Genomic DNA, 13,960 nt, shown 5'->3' on the forward strand with positions numbered 1-13,960 from the left:
AGTAGGATGTTGTGTAGGTTGGGTGGGAAATGGAACACCACATTAGGAGGGGTGGGAAGTATCTTGGGTAGAATTTCTTCCCTCATTTCGGGGCATGATGATAGGTAATCAGAGCCCTGGAGAAGGATGTGGTTCACTTGTTCCAATATGGATGGTACTGGATGATGAAGGGGCACTCCTTTGTGGCTGGTTCTTGGGGTTGGTTGGAGGTTTGGGGGTGTGAAAGGAAATGGCATGGGAAATTTGTTTTTGGGTTAGGTCTGTGAAGGCCTTGGTGAGGCCCTAAGCATGCTGAGCAAAGGAATTTTTGTCACTGCAGGTACGCTGTTCCTGGATGGCCAGGCTGTATTGGAGGAATTTTTTGGTGTGAAAGGGATGATAGCTGTCAAAATGATGGTACTGTTGGGCGGTTGGTGGGTTTAATGTGGACAGAGGTGCGAATATAGCCATCATACAGGAGGAGGTCAACATCTAGGACCATGTGGAGCTCGTGGGAGAGAAGTGTTGAGGGTGTGAAGGAATGAAGATACAGTGTCTTAGCCCTGAGTCCAGATCATGAAGATACCATCAATGAATGTGAACCAGACTAAGGGTTTGGTGTTGTGGGAGGCTAGGGAGGTCACCTCTAGATGGCCCGTAAAAAGGCGGGCATAGGAGGGTGCCACGTGGGTGCACATGACTGTGCCATGGATTTTTTTATATACCTTCCCCTCAAAGGATAAATAGGATAAAGTTAGTAAGGTGTATAAGGAATGAGGTAGTGAGTTTGAAGTCTGAGGGACATAGAGAAAGGTAGTGTTCAATAGTGTTAAGGCTGCGAGCATGGGGGTTGTTGGTGTATAGGAAGATGGTGTCAACAGTGATGAGTAAGGATCCAGGATGTAAAGAGGTGGGGATGGTGGAGAGTCAGTGAAGGAGGCAGCTGGTGTCTTTGACATGGGTGGCTAGATTATGGGCAATTGGTTGGAGGTGTTGGTCAATGAGGGCTGAAATTCTTTCAGTGGGGGCACAATAACCAGCCACAGTGGGGCATCCAGGATTGTTGGGTTTGTGGATTTTGGGGAGCATGTAGAAGGTTGGTGTACTGGGTGTCATAGGGGTGAGGATGGAAATGGATTCAGGGGAGATGTTCTAGAAGGGGCCTAAAGCTTTAAGTAGGGATTGGTGTTTGTGTCGGTCATCTTGGATGGGATCACTCAGGCAGAGCTTATAGCGGAACAGTTAGATAATTCGTGGAGGCCTTCTCCCAGGTAGTCACTGTGATTTATAACAACAGTGGTGGAACCTTTGTCTGCAGGTAGGATGATTAGGTTAGGATTTGTTTTAAGGTTGTGTATAACCTGTCATCAAGCCCTGAAATGAGGAACATTCTACCTGAGACAATTTCCACCCCTCCTGATGTGTTGTTCTGTTGCCCACCCAACCTCCACAACATCCTAGTCCATTCCTATGCCACTTCCAATCCCAACCCCTTGCTACAAGGATCATACCCATGTGGAAGAGCCAGGTGCAAATCCTGCCCAATTCACCCAACCAGCACTTCCTCAGGGTGTATACGACCCGGGACAATCAGGAGATCCGGGAAAAACCCGGGAATTTTTTCATCCGGGAGAAAACCGGGAAAAACCCGGGAATTTTTTAGAATTCCGGGAATTTTTCATTATTTTAGGTTTCAGTTAAATTTTTGCAATATTGACTGGTAAGAATTGATGCTCTAACAAAGGATATTACTCTATCCCGCTACTGCAGAATAATACAACAATAAAACGTGAACGAGAAAAAAATATGAAAATAAAACATAAATTGCAAAGGAAATGTGCCATATACAACAACAAAACACAGTGCTCATACAAACGTTTGCCGACAACAAAATGTGTCAAAGGTGTTAGGAAGACTATGCAATGCTTTATAACAACAAAATGTCTCCGATGAGAGTGACGTCACAACGGTTTAACTAGATTCGTTATAGGAGTTACGAGCGGGCTCATGCGCATGCGCAGTTGAGTGGCGGGGCAAACCGATGTATCTGACCCGAATGACAATTACGGGGGTGGAGGGGGCGCCAAATTCATATTCTTGAGAAGAAAAAAATCATGTTTCACAAAGAGCCTAGCATCCAGCGCACGTTGGTCTACCGATTAGTCATGATTTTGAAACTCATCCCTCTTGGTTTTTGAACGCACTCTGTAAGTTGATTTCTGAATGAATCATAAGTTAATTTTTGAATGCGTGCCTAGTATACGTGATGTCTGTCAGGGGAATCCTCGCCGCATCTAGAAATAAACTTTCCTGCAAGCAAAAGGGGACCGGGTTATACGAGCTGAGCAGAGTAAAGCCGAACGAGTGAACGCCAACCGCTGTCTGATTATGTGGTTGATTGGGCTTGGAATGATCAGCTGTGCTACAATTACTAGCGAAATCCATAGAGTCAGACTACCAGAGTGGAAATAAACGACTAACAGGAATAACAGGTAAGAAAGATTACGTATTATCTTCTCGGTGTATCCAAGAAAATGAAATTTTGTCAGAAAATTTTTGGCCAGATCGCTCCACTTGTAAGGGCCAGTTGTACAGCCCCCTTCTAGCAGCCGATTAACTTCTATTCTGGAAGTAGGGCAGAAAGTGGTTTGTACAAACATAAAAATGCCTAACCGGAGAATAATCAGGGATAACTAAACCGGTGATTCTGGCAGGGTTAGTGAAGTTAACCAGCGACTAAATTTTGACAAAGGCAGGAATAGTTCCAGAGTTAGTCATGACAAGATTGTTTGTTAGAACGAGGAACGGGGACATCACACCAATTAGGGAAGAATATGACGATTCCAAATTTAAGTAAAAATCTCGTACTACTACTTTTCGATCTCATGCTCGAGAAACTGGGGCGTATGAATGAAATGTGAAACTATTTTCTAACATTAAATTATTTGCTTGTAGTAGGCCGAATAGGCATTTTATGTTGGTCTTCGTGAATTATATTCTGTCGTGTTATAAAAATGACCATTTGTGCAAAAACAGTCTCGTTTATTTGGTATGTGTTACAATTTCTGCAGTGTTAGAAAGACCTATTTTGTTTTATCTAGCAGACAGTGACAAAATAAACGTAATCAAATTTGAGACACCATACACCTGTAATAGTTGATCGTACAATACAATTTGTACATTTCCTTCTTATTTTATTTATGATAGCTGCTTCAGGATTGTCTTCAAGAGATGTACAGCTATATTTATTTAAGCCTCCTGTCTCTGAAAGGCTAATGGGCTCTGTGATCATAATTAATCATGATATTCACTGGTTGTTTAACCATGGCTTCCTTGATAGTGTAATCAGAAAAATATATTACTAGATTAAGAGAACTAAATGTGGTTGCAGGTCTGAAATATCATTTGATGCTGGCAAAACATACAAAATATTTCTCTATTTATTCGTGTAGTAAACATTTACAAATTTTGACATTATACATGGCACCCAGTTTTTCATTTACATTAAAGGGGCCTCAAAGTTTAAGACAGTATGTGTTCTGGATTATTAGTATGATGTTGGTCTGCTTAAATCTAAAAGCTTATGTATAGAATGATGAGATTGCTTTTTGTGGATCTCTGTGTATTTCAGGTAGTATTATTGGCCATGAAGGATATGAATAATGCCAAACTTACTTCAGATGATCTCCCATTATTCAACGGAATTACGTCTGATTTGTTTCCACAAGTGGAAGTCCCTGTTTTAGAATATGATGAACTTACAGCTGCAATAAAGGCTGAATTAAAGGCAGAATGTCTACAGGTACAGTAGTGCAGAATTATTCAAATGTAACTTAAAGTATACAGTAAGATACCATACTTAAAAGAAACTATTATCTCTGTTATGTATACTGAACATTCTGTAGCATTACAGTCTGTAAAATTTTTAGTACCTGCCATAGTTTTCCATAGTTATTTTTGTTATAGTCATGCTTCTATTTGTAGCAACTGATTTCTGATTTTTTGCTCCCCTTTTATTAAAAAAAGGACACAGATATAAAATATAGTACTCAAAAATATTTCCTTTGTGGGTGCATTGCACAGGATACACTGAGCCTTAGAAGGACAACTGAGGAATTCTTGAGAAAAATGGAGCATTTATGATTTCAACAGCCAACAGTAACAGCCTGGAGACTCTCATATACCGCTTTACATTAATACTTTGCAGTATTAGCTTGAAATACCATTGCAACATTTATAGATGTGGCTGTCTGACAGTTCAAGAGGCAGTTTTATTGATGTTATGCAGATTTAACAGGATAATCAATGTTTGTGATGACTTCAATGTCGATCTTGTGTCTGTAATGCACTAACCAAGAGCATTAAGATTTGTTGATTCTACATCTATAGCTATGCTCTGTGAGCCTCTGTGAAGTGTGTGGCAGAGGGTATGTCCCACTGTACCAGTTATTAGAGCTTTTTCTGCTTCATTCACATATGGGACATGGGAAAAAATGTTTAAATGCCTCTGTTCATGCTGTGATTAATGTTATACTCATGATCCCTTTGGGAGCATTATTTGTGTGTGTGTGTGTGTGAGTGGTGGGGTGTAATATATTTCTATGGTCATCATTTAAAGCTTGTTCTTGAATCTTCACTAGTAGATTTTTGGGATAGTTTCTATGTATCTTCATGAGTCTGTTAGTTCAGTTCTTTCAAACATCTCAGTGACACACTCCCTTAGGCTAAACAAACCTGTGACCATTCATACTGCCCTTCTCTGCATGTGTTCAGTATACTTGCTAGTCTTCTTTTGTATGGGTCCCACACACTTGAGCAATATTCTAGTATGGGTAGCGTGAGTGATTTGTAAGAAATCTCCTTTGTAGACTGACTACATTTCCATAGTACTCTACCAATAAGCTGAAGTTTACCAACGACTTCATGCACAGTTGAGCCTTTGTGATCATTCCATTTCATGTCCATGTTAAGTGCTACACCCAGGTTTTTGTATTAGTTCCGCTTTGGATTATTTCCCACAGTAAAATTTCTAATGAGGAGTGAAAGATTTGGTCCAAAAGCCATTAAAATTTGTTTTCAGACTGAACTATCCTCATTTATTGTTAAAGCTATCCTCATTTATTGTTAAAAATAGAATGAATTTACAAGTTGGGTTTTGATTGTAGAAGGAAATTGTAGATCAAAATTTTTAAAAGGCTTGGTTATTTTGGGATGACACAGGAAAGAGACTGACATAGCAGAAAGTGTAAATAAGAAGTTAAACTTTTTCTTAAACAAACTCCTGCTGTATAGTGGTACTGTACTGTAGATGTTTCATTCATTTTTAGAGCTGTAAATTTTTCAGAATGATACATGTGCACTATGATTGATGCATGAATCGAGTCATAAACTCACCAAGTTTGCATTTTATGGTACACAAATATTGTATGAGAGCCCCACTGGTCCCACAACACACATCCAAATGGTAGTCAACTTCATTCCATACCTTATGTAGCAACATACTGTCAGTGATCACCACAACAACATTGATGTGTTCTCTAAGCTGTTCCAGCCATTGTTCTTGGTGGAGGGGGTATGTACCCCGAAAGGAAAAATTACAAGGTATTAGTTCAGGTGATCTGGGGGTCAAGGTATCAAATCCATATTATCTTCACCATTATGCCCCATTCCAGCGAAGTGGAAGTTCATTGTTTAGGTTGTGATGAACATCAGTGCTACAATAAGGGGTGCTCCGTCTTGTTAGAAGATTAAATTTTCAGAAGCAGCAGTCATTTGTGTAAACAACCACAGCTGCAACATATCAAAGTAAGAGGTATCCATCACAGTCTTCTCACAGAAGAAAAACAGTCCATACAGCCTCATCTGTGACACTGCACAGAAAACATTAACATTCTGTGTAGTAACACTGTTCACGTTACGTCGCACTTCACTTAGCGTAGACCGGGACTGTGTCCTAGGCATGCCCGATGTTGACTGACTGCGCACGGCCTGTCCTGCCGGAGTTGTTGTTGTTGTTCTTGTTGTTACGCCGGCAGAGGTCACGTCCGAATTCTCGTGTGCCCTCTGGTGGACGGGACTCTACTGGCGGCGACTACCGTTCGTGACGCGCCATGCCAATGTGCGCCTCCCGCGATCTTTCTGGTGGCTACTACACTCCTCCTCCTTCGGGGGGTGAAGCCACTGTGATCCACTGCGTCGGAAGGTGGAGCGTCGGGCAGGAGCGATGACCTCCACATCCATTGGATGGCCGGAGTCGAGGGGATCTGCCAACCCTCGAGCCGGAACCTTCGAATACGGCTGGAAGTGACCCACACGAAGAGGCCCCCGTCGTCCCACAACCGGAGCCCGGGACAGCACAGGCGACAAGCTGTCGAAGTCTGGATCCTGTTCCACCTCAGGAGGGGCAAGACCTAGTGGCGGGGAAGAAGGGGAAGGGACGACCACAGGGGAACTAGCCCCCTGCGAAACCGGGCCGGCTAGGGGGGCCGGCTCTCGCTGGGGCATCTCGAATGACGGCGATGCCGGTGCTGGAGCCACTGGAGGCTGCCAAGGCTGAGAACCATCGCAGTGTGGCAGAGTCACAGCGGGGAGAGGAGGTAACGTCCCCTGTGAAACCAATACAGGTGCCGGCAATGGGGAAGCCGGTGTCCGAGAGGTCGGAGGGTGGGTGCCCGAACGTGGACGGAGCTGATTTTGGTGACGACGTACCACCCGGTCCCCCGCCTGCAAGGTATAGAGCCAGCGGCCATGGCGGTGCAGGACCACCGCCGGTATCCAATGTGGATTGCGACCAAACCCACGGGCCCAGACTGACATACCCAGTGGAAAGCCAGGTACTCCGTTTTGTGAAGACTGGCGAGGACCAGGCTGGAGGAGGTGCAGCAGAGTCCTAGGTTGACGCCCATGGAGGAGCTCTGCGGGGCTGCGGTCTCCCATTCGTGTGGTCCGGTATGCCGTCAAGAAAAACGTCAATGCTTCCTCTGCAGGAAATTCGTGCACATACTTTTTCATCTGTGTCTTAAAGGTGCGCACCATGCGCTCAGCTTCCCCATTCGATTGTGGATGGAAGGGGGGAGAGCAAACGTGCCGAATACCGAAGCGCCTACAAAAATCCTGGAAGGTCTGTGAAAGAAACTGCGGTCCATTGTCCGAGACCAGGGTGATTGGCAGACCTTCCACAGAAAAGATTTTTGCTAGTGCCTGGATTGCAACTTCTGAAGTGGTTGAGGAGCAGCGAACCACATATGGGAATCGGGAATAAGCATCAATGACAATGAGCCAAAAGCCATTGAGAAACGGGCCCGCAAAATCGATGTGAACACGTTCCCATGCCTGGGTTGCCGGCAGCCATGAAGAGAACGCTGCCCTGGGAGATGCTTGTTGGCTCGCACACTGGGAACAGGCGGCCACCAAGTGCTCAATTTCTCTGTCAATACCGGGCCAGTACACATGTCTGCGAGCCAAGGTTTTAGTACGGGAAACACCCCAGTGCCCCGCATGTAATAACTTGAGGACCTCCCTTCGTAAACTTGCAGGAACAACCACGCGAGGAGCTGTATCATCGGTAGCCAGAAGGAGAACTCCTTCCAAGACCGAGAGACGGTCTCGTAGAAGAAAATAATTACGAAGAGGGTCCGAGGCCCGGCCCGGAGGGCGGGACGACCACCCCTGCTGAATGAGGCGAACTACTTGCCGGAGAACTGGGTCAGCCGCCGTTTCCCTGGCGACTCGAGAACTAGTGATCGGGAAGCCATCAACCGCTTGGCGGGACGCCACATCCAAATGAAAACACATAATCTCCTCTCGATTAAATGTAGGGTCCGGGCCCACCGGAAGACGGGAAAGAGCGTCGGCGTTGGCATGCTGGCCTGTAGGGCGAAAACGAATGTCATAATGGTACTTAGAGAGGAACAAGGCCCAGCGCTGGAGTCTGTGGGCTGCCCTATCCGGAATCTGAGAGGCGGGGCCAAATAACGATATTAACGGCTTATGGTCAGTGATTAACTGAAACTTCGTGCCATACAAGAAAGGGTGAAACTTGGTAACAGCGTAGACAATGGCCAAAGCCTCTTTTTCCACCTGGGAGTAATGGGCCTGCGCGGGACTAAGCGTTTTCGACGCAAACGCCAGTGGTTGCTCGGAACCATCTGCGTTGCGATGGGCCAGGACCACCCCCACCCCATACTGCAAAGCATCCGTAGCCAGGACCAACGGCTTATGGGGATCAAAAGTAGCCAAACAAGGGGCTGACGTGAGGAGGCCCTTCAACGAGGTGAACGCTCGCTCGCATGCAGGCGACCAATCGAAAGGAACACCCTTGTGCAGAAGGCAGTACAGGGGGTGGGCTACAGTGGAAGCCCTGGGAATGAACCGGTGGTAATAGGCTATCTTGCCTAAAAAAGCTTGTAACTCCTTCAGCGAAGTGGGCCGAGGAAGGTTGACAATACCTTGGACCAAACTGCCTAGTGGCTGGATGCCGTGCCGAGATTTGGTGTAGCCCACATACTCAATGGACGGTTGGAAGAAGGTTGACTTATGCAGGTTGCAACGCAAGCCCACAGACCTGAATTTGAGAAAGAGGGTGCGAAGGTTGTGCAAGTGGTCCGTCGTGCTGCGGCCCGTGACAATGATGTCATCCAGGTAATTAATACAATGAGGGATTGTCGACGTGACATGCTCAAGATAACGCTGGAATATCGCCGGGGCACTGGATATCCCAAAAGCCAACCGCTGGTATTGGTAAAGGCCAAACGGGGTGTTGACGACTGCCAGCCGTTTGGAGTCCTCATCAAGTGGTATCTGATGATAAGCCTCTGACAGATCAATTTTCGAAAAATAGTGGCCTCTCGCCACGGCGGAGAACAATTCATCAGCACGAGGCAAAGGATAGGTGTCCAACACCAATTGGGAATTAATGGTGGCCTTAAAATCGCCACAAAGACGTAATTTTCCCGAGGGCTTCTTGACAATAACGAGGGGCGAAGCCCACTCACTGGAAGAAATGGGAAGAACGACCCCCAGGGCTGTCAGCCGGTCGAGCTCTTCCTTTACCTGAGGGCGGAGAGCCAAGGGGATCTGCCTCGCGCGTAGAAAACGCGGGCGAGCAGACGCCTTCAACGTTAAGTGAGCTTCAAAATCTGAAACACGCCCCAGGCCCTCCTCAAAAATATCTGGAAAGTCTGAGATCAAAGATTCCAATGAGTGATAGGGAACGTCTTCGGAGACCAACTGTATGGTGTCAGCGATAGAAAAACCGAAAGCTTGAAAGGCATCCAGGCCAAAAAGGTTAGCGGAGCTCGCATCACTGACAACAATAAAAGTAATAGGCCGAGTGACTGATTTGTAAGTCACATCGGTAGTGAATTGACCCAGGAGGGGAATGAACTGTTTACCATAACCGCGTAGACGCCGGTAAACTGGCGCCAACGGGGGCGATCCAAGGTCGGAATACGTTTGTGCATTCAACAACGAAACTGCCGCGCCCGTATCTACCTGCAGTTGTAACCGGCGCGACCAAACCGACACCTCGATAAAGAGTTTGCTTGCCGATGCGTCGGGAGTCTGGCCCAATGAAACTTCCTGAATGTCAACGTCCATGTCCTCTGTACTTGCTTCCTTCGATTCCTTTGAGGCTGAGCGGCAAACTTTAGCAATGTGACCGTTTTTATGACATTTGCGACAAACGGCCCAACGCTGATGTATATAGCACGACGCACAGGACGGCAACAGGGGCCGGCGGCCGGAATTCTGTTTACGCGCCGCGCGGGAGCGGCCGTAACGGCCGGATTGTACCGCTCGCACGTCGTCCACCCCGGACACAGTGGACGCGGCCGCGCCGCCCTGAACCTCCGCGACGTCGCACCACGCCTCCAGCTGTTGACCTGCTGCGTGAGAGACTTCATACGATTGAGCAATGGACAGGACTTCCTCGAGGGAAGGGTCTTCTAACTGCAGGGCCCGTTGCCGGACCTCCCGATCAGGGGCCGAACGAACAATGACGTCGCGGACCATAACATGGGCATACGACTCCCGCGACTGCTCCGTGACAAAATGACACTTGCGACTAAGACCGTGCAGGGTAGCGGCCCACGCCCGGTAAGACTGATGGGGCTGTTTCTTGCATTGATAGAACTCGACCCTAGCCGCCACAACATGCGTGCGGCGGCGATAATATGAAGACAGCAATGAACACAATGCGTCAAACGACAAGGACGAGGGTTCCTGCAACTGCGCTAGCTGCCGCAAAACTTGATACAGCGAGGGAGATATCCAAGACAAGAAGAGAGCACGACATACCTCCGCATCGGCAACATGAAACGCCTGGAAATGCTGCCGAAGGCGATGTTCATATGCGTCCCAATCCTCTGCCGTCTCGTCATACGGGGGAAAGGGAGGAGGGAACTGCGCCGGAGCAGACGGCGCGGAGAGCAACGCCGGAAGCACTTGTTTCATGGTGGCCATGAGCTCCGTCTGCTGCGCAACCAAAACCCGCACCAAATCCTCCATGCCGTGGAGAAACTGCGAAACCGGAACAACGACGCAACACGCGAAAGAACGACCCTACTCGTCGCCAATTGTGTAGTAACACTGTTCACGTTACGTCGCACTTCACTTAGCGTAGACCGGGACTGTGTCCTAGGCATGCCCAATGTTGACTGACTGCGCACGGCCTGTCCTGCCGGAGTTGTTGTTGTTGTTCTTGTTGTTACGCCGGCAGAGGTCACGTCCGAATTCTCGCGTGCCCTCTGGTGGACGGGACTCTACTGGCGGCGACTACCGTTCGTGACGCGCCGTGCCAATGTGCGCCTCCCGCGATCTTTCTGGTGGCTACTACATTCTGTGATCTCATTCATGTGCCACAAATTCATGAAAATTTTTAGTGTCCCATATTCACGCATTGTAGCAATTAAACTTGCAGGTAAATGCAAGGGTGCTTCACTCGTGAATATTATCTTGAAGGTGAAATGTTCATCCTCAAGTGGTTCTTGCATTGTGATGCAAAACTGAAGTCATCAGCTGTAATCTCCTGGTTTTAATTGTTGCACAAGCTGCAGATGATATGGTCTCAAATGGAAACTGCTGTCACAAAATCATCCACACAGTTTATTCCAAGTTTTTGTCTTGCACAGACCATTAATTTTTTGGACTGTGTATGAAAATTTCCCTTACCCTCTTCATGATTACATCTGGCACACTTGGCCGATTGGTACCTTTCTGTTTACAGAGATAACTAGGTGTCCCTATATTTTTGATACCAATGCATGATGCTCTGTTTATATGGCAATTCTTTTCTATAATTCCTTCTGCATGCACAGTGCACTGTGATAACAAATAAACATTTCACATATTCCAATACACAAAAGGTCTTTTCTTACTTTGTTGCCATTTCATAAAGGCACTGCACTTGTAATGCTATCTACTGGGAAGTTTATGGTTCTTTTCAGGCATCCGTCTTACTTGTACATGTAATACTTTGGAAAATATAGCGCTTGAAACTGAGTGAATCGTTTATAGTAGCCCTGTACTGTGAGTATTGTTTTTCATGGAAGCAGACAAACGTGATAAAGAACAGAAACAGGGGCAAGTGACAGATGACTTCTGGTATTTAAAGCATCTTGTGTTTGGAAGGAAGAGCTCTGCCTAATTCAGAGGACTAGCTGTAGTCCTGAGTTGAAACACCATTACCACTAGTATTGTAAAATTCTCTGATCTGTTATTAATAAAAGTGTGATGCACAATACTCCAAAAATAAAGCAGAAACAATTCTGGAACACTATTAAACAAAGAGGGGGATTGATACAAAAATCACCAACACATTTTTTAAACACAAGGCAATGCATAAATATTCTTGGCAGCAGCATACTAGCGAACTTCATTCTATAATAGATTATACACACATCAAAAAAAGTTTTGGATCACCCCATTTCCCAGAACTCCTGAAGATAGACATTGACTGTGGATATTGTATCACAGAGAGTCCCTTTGACTGTTCAGAGATGTCACTAAACCCGCTCAACAATGTAAACACCCATGAATGAGCAGCTCTTATTAGGCGGAGGGGCTCTGACAGCCAATCAGTTCCAGTCATTCCACCAGGAAGGAGGTACACGTCTCGTGTTGTCTGTAGACAACCTAGATGGTCAATACTGCGATCATGTCCGCTCATGTCCGCATTGTTACTTTGTGCTAGGAAGAGCTCTCAACAAGGGAAGTGTCCAGTTGTCTCGGAGTGAACCAAAGCGATGTTGTTTGGACATTGAGGAGATACAGAGAGACAGGAACTGTCGATGACATACCTCGCTCAGGCCGCTCAAGGACTACTACTACAGTGGATGACCGCTACCTATGGATTATGGCTCAGAGGAGCCCTGACAGCAATGCCACCATGTTGAATAATGCTTTTTGTGCAGCTACAGGATGTTGTGTTACGACTCAAACTCTGCTCAATAGGCTGCATGATGTACAACTTCACTCCTGACATCTATGGCAAAGTCCATCTTTGCAACCACAACATCAAGCAACATGGGCCCAACATTATGCCGAATGGGCCACTCAGGATTGTCATCACATTCTCTTCACTGTTGAGTGTCGCATATGCCCTCAACCAGACAATCATCGGAGACATGTTTGGAGGCAACCCGGTCAGGCTGAACACCTTAGACACACTGTCCAGCAAGTGCAGCAAGGTGGAGGTTCCCTGATGTTTTGGGGTGGCATTCTGTGGGGCCGATGTATGCCACTGGTGGTCATGGAAAGTGCCGTAGTGGCTGGAAGATATGTAAATACCATCCTCCGACCGATAGTGCAACCATATCAGCAGCATACTGACGAGGCATTCGTGCTCATGGATGACAATATGCACCGCCATTGTCCACATCTGGTGAATGACTTCCTTCAGGATAACGGCATCACTCAACTAGAGTGCCCAGCATGTTCTCCAGACATGAACCCTATAGAACATGCCTGGTATTGATTGAAAAGGGCTGTTGATGGACGACGTGATCCACCAACCACTCTGAATTATCTATGCCGAATCGCCCTTGATGAGTGGGACAATCTGGACCAACAGTGCCTTGATGAACTTGTGGATAGTATGCCACGAGAAATACAGGCATGCGTCAATGCTAAAGGACGTGCTAATGGGTATTAGTGGTACTGGTATGTACAGAAATCTGGACTGCCACCTCTGAAGGTCTTACTGTATGGTGGTACAACATGCAATGTGTGGTTTTCATGAGCAATAAAAAGGGTAGAACTGACATTTATGTTGATCTCTGTTCCAGTTTTCTGTACAGGTTCTGGAACTCTCGGAACCAAGGTGATGCAAAACTTTTTTTGATGTGTCTATTATCAATAGAGTATAGATTTAAGTGTCAGGAAGCTCTTTCTGGAAGTATTTGTGTGGAGTGTAGCCATGTATGGAAGTGAAACATGGACAATAAACAGTTAGACAAGAAGAGAATAGAAGCTTCCAAAATGCGGTGCTACAGAAGAATGCTGAAGATAAGATGGAGAGATCACATAACTAATGAGGAGATACTGAATAGAATTGGGGAGTAAACTCATTTGTGGCACAAATTGACTAGAAGAAGGGATTGGTAGGTTCTGAGGCATCAAGTGATCACCAATTTAGTTGTGGAGGGGACCTTGCAGTGTAAAAATCATAGAGGGAGACCAAGAGATGGGTACATTAAACATGTTCAGAAGGATGTAGGTTGCAGTGGTTACTCAGAGATGAAGAGGCTTGCACAGGATAGAGTAGTATGGAGAGCTGCATACAACCAGTCTGTGGACTGAAGACCACCACAACAACGTCATTAGACAGACAAGTAGTTTCAAGGCAGCAGATATTAAATCTTACAGAAGATCCCAGTGTGGATCAGACCATTATTTTGTAAATATGAATAGTTTTTGGCCATGGAAGAATGCAAAGAATGAGTCTAGCAACATTAAAATGAATTCTACTGAGAAAGCTCAAAAT

The 13,960-nt window shown here is 46.1% G+C and overlaps 1 protein-coding gene across 1 annotated transcript in view; it reads left to right on the top strand.

Annotated features, from left to right (window-relative positions):
• Window positions 1-13,960, top strand: part of LOC126092664 (dynein axonemal heavy chain 2) — a 994,477-nt gene that overhangs the window by 479,525 nt on the left and 500,992 nt on the right. The window contains exon 44 of the mRNA XM_049908386.1: window positions 3,611-3,781. Coding sequence (XP_049764343.1) covers window positions 3,611-3,781 — 171 coding nt within the window. The remainder of the gene's footprint in view (window positions 1-3,610; window positions 3,782-13,960) is intronic.

This window comes from Schistocerca cancellata, chromosome 7, assembly GCF_023864275.1.
Source record: "Schistocerca cancellata isolate TAMUIC-IGC-003103 chromosome 7, iqSchCanc2.1, whole genome shotgun sequence".
Taxonomy (NCBI): domain Eukaryota; kingdom Metazoa; phylum Arthropoda; class Insecta; order Orthoptera; family Acrididae; genus Schistocerca; species Schistocerca cancellata.